This window comes from Austrofundulus limnaeus, unplaced genomic scaffold (genome assembly GCF_001266775.1).
Source record: "Austrofundulus limnaeus strain Quisiro unplaced genomic scaffold, Austrofundulus_limnaeus-1.0 Scaffold2201, whole genome shotgun sequence".
In the NCBI taxonomy this organism is placed as follows: domain Eukaryota; kingdom Metazoa; phylum Chordata; class Actinopteri; order Cyprinodontiformes; family Rivulidae; genus Austrofundulus; species Austrofundulus limnaeus.
Genome location: NW_013954603.1, coordinates 9,040 through 10,835, shown reverse-complemented (window position 1 = coordinate 10,835; position 1,796 = coordinate 9,040). Strand labels below are relative to the sequence as shown.

At 47.7% G+C, this 1,796-nt stretch overlaps 1 protein-coding gene across 1 annotated transcript in view; it reads left to right on the top strand.

Annotated features, from left to right (window-relative positions):
- The window catches only part of LOC106537249 (paired mesoderm homeobox protein 1), a 9,694-nt gene that overhangs the window by 2,512 nt on the left and 5,386 nt on the right, over window positions 1–1,796 (top strand). Inside the window, exon 2 of the mRNA XM_014034636.1 lies at window positions 337–512. Within this exon, the coding sequence (XP_013890090.1) occupies window positions 337–512 (176 nt within the window). The remainder of the gene's footprint in view (window positions 1–336; window positions 513–1,796) is intronic.

Below are 1,796 nucleotides of genomic sequence, written 5' to 3'. Positions count from 1 at the left end.
ACTGTAAACTTTACTGTAAACTTTACTGTAAACTTTACTGTAAACTTTACTGTAAATCTAACTGAACTGAAACCAGTCATTTAGTTTGAAACCGTGTTGATTAAAACTGGTTTAGTAAACTGTCACCAACGTTTACAGTTATTTTAACAATAAATAAATTGTTTACAGTAAATAAATCCTGCAGGTTTGACTGTCGGAGCTAAAATGTTTCATTATTTTGTTTAGAGTGTGAAACGTGATCTTTACTGTGTTTTTGTTCTTCAAACATGATGTTTTCTTTGATCCTGATGTTTATTTATTTATTTATTTGTTTGTTTGTTTGTTTGTTTGTTCCAGATGAGCAGATGAACACGGAGGAGAAGAAAAAGAGGAAGCAGCGCAGGAACCGGACCACCTTCAACAGCAGCCAGCTGCAGGCTTTGGAGCGGGTCTTTGAGAGGACACACTACCCCGACGCCTTCGTCAGGGAGGACCTGGCCCGCCGGGTCAACCTCACCGAGGCCAGAGTCCAGGTACGGGCTTTTATTTTGAAGGAGCTCACATCTCATTGAAACGTCTTTTGTTTGGATAAAAACTAAAATACAAAAGGTTTTAAAGGTTTGTAAGAAGAAAACAGAGCTGAGATCAAACAGCAGATCTTTAGTCCTCCAACAGGTCCAGGATCAGGGATCAGGGATCAGGGCCTTCATTCAGGACCTGATAAAAGCTTTGTGGCTCATCAGAGACCCAGAGGAGGTCTTAATCAGTTCAAGTGTTACACTGAGGAGCAGCTGCAGGACTGGAGGTGATCAGAAAACTGGAAATACTCACKGTCAGTTTCCTCCCAGGTGGAGTCAGATCCTGGACCAGAGTCCTGCAGACCAGCAGGACTACAGAAGACTTTTATTTAATTAACAAATAAATACCTCCGAATATATTTGATTTTAGTTTGACTGACCAGATCTCCATCGCTTAGTCTGGACTCTGGTCTGGCTGGTCTCTGGTCTGGATGGTCTCTGGTCTGGATGGTCTCTGGTCTGGATGGTCTCTGGTCTGGATGAGTTAGCCTGGTCTGGAGGGGTTCAGGCTTAGACTAGTCTCTGGTCTGGAGGGTCCAGGGTTAGTCTGGTCTCTAGTCTGGAGGGTCCAGGGTTAGTCTGGTCTCTGCTCTGGAGGGTCCAGGGTTAGTCTGGTCTCTAGTCTGGAAGGTCCAGGGTTAGTCTGGTCTCTGGTCTGGAGGGTCCAGGCTTAGTCTGGTCTCTAGTCTGGAAGGTCCAGGGTTAGTCTGGTCTCTGGTCTGGAGGGTCCAGGGTTAGTCTGGTCTCTGGTCTGGAGGGTCCAGTGTTGGTCTGGTCTCTGGTCTGGAGGGTCCAGTGTTAGTCTGGTCTCTGGTCTGGAGGGTCCAGGGTTAGTCTGGTCTCTGGTCTGGAGGGTCCAGCGTTGGTCTTGTCTCTGGTCTGGAGGTTAGGGTTAGTCTGGTCTCTGGTCTGGAGGGTCCAGGGTTAGTCTGGTCTCTGGTCTGGAGGGTCCAGTGTTGGTCTGGTCTCTGGTCTGGAGGGTCCAGTGTTAGTCTGGTCTCTGGTCTGGAGGGTCCAGCGTTGGTCTGGTCTCTGGACTCTAAGAAACCTGGTGGTCCTAGATCTCACAGCAGCTTTTGATCCTGTGGATCATTCTGTCCTGGTGAGAACTCTGTCCCCACACGTGGGATTCTAGGGACAGTCCTTCAGTGTCTTCAGTCTTATTTAATGTGATGGTTAATGACTGTTCCTCTGGCGTGCCTCAGGGCTCTATCCTTGGTCCTGTGCTCTTCTCACTGT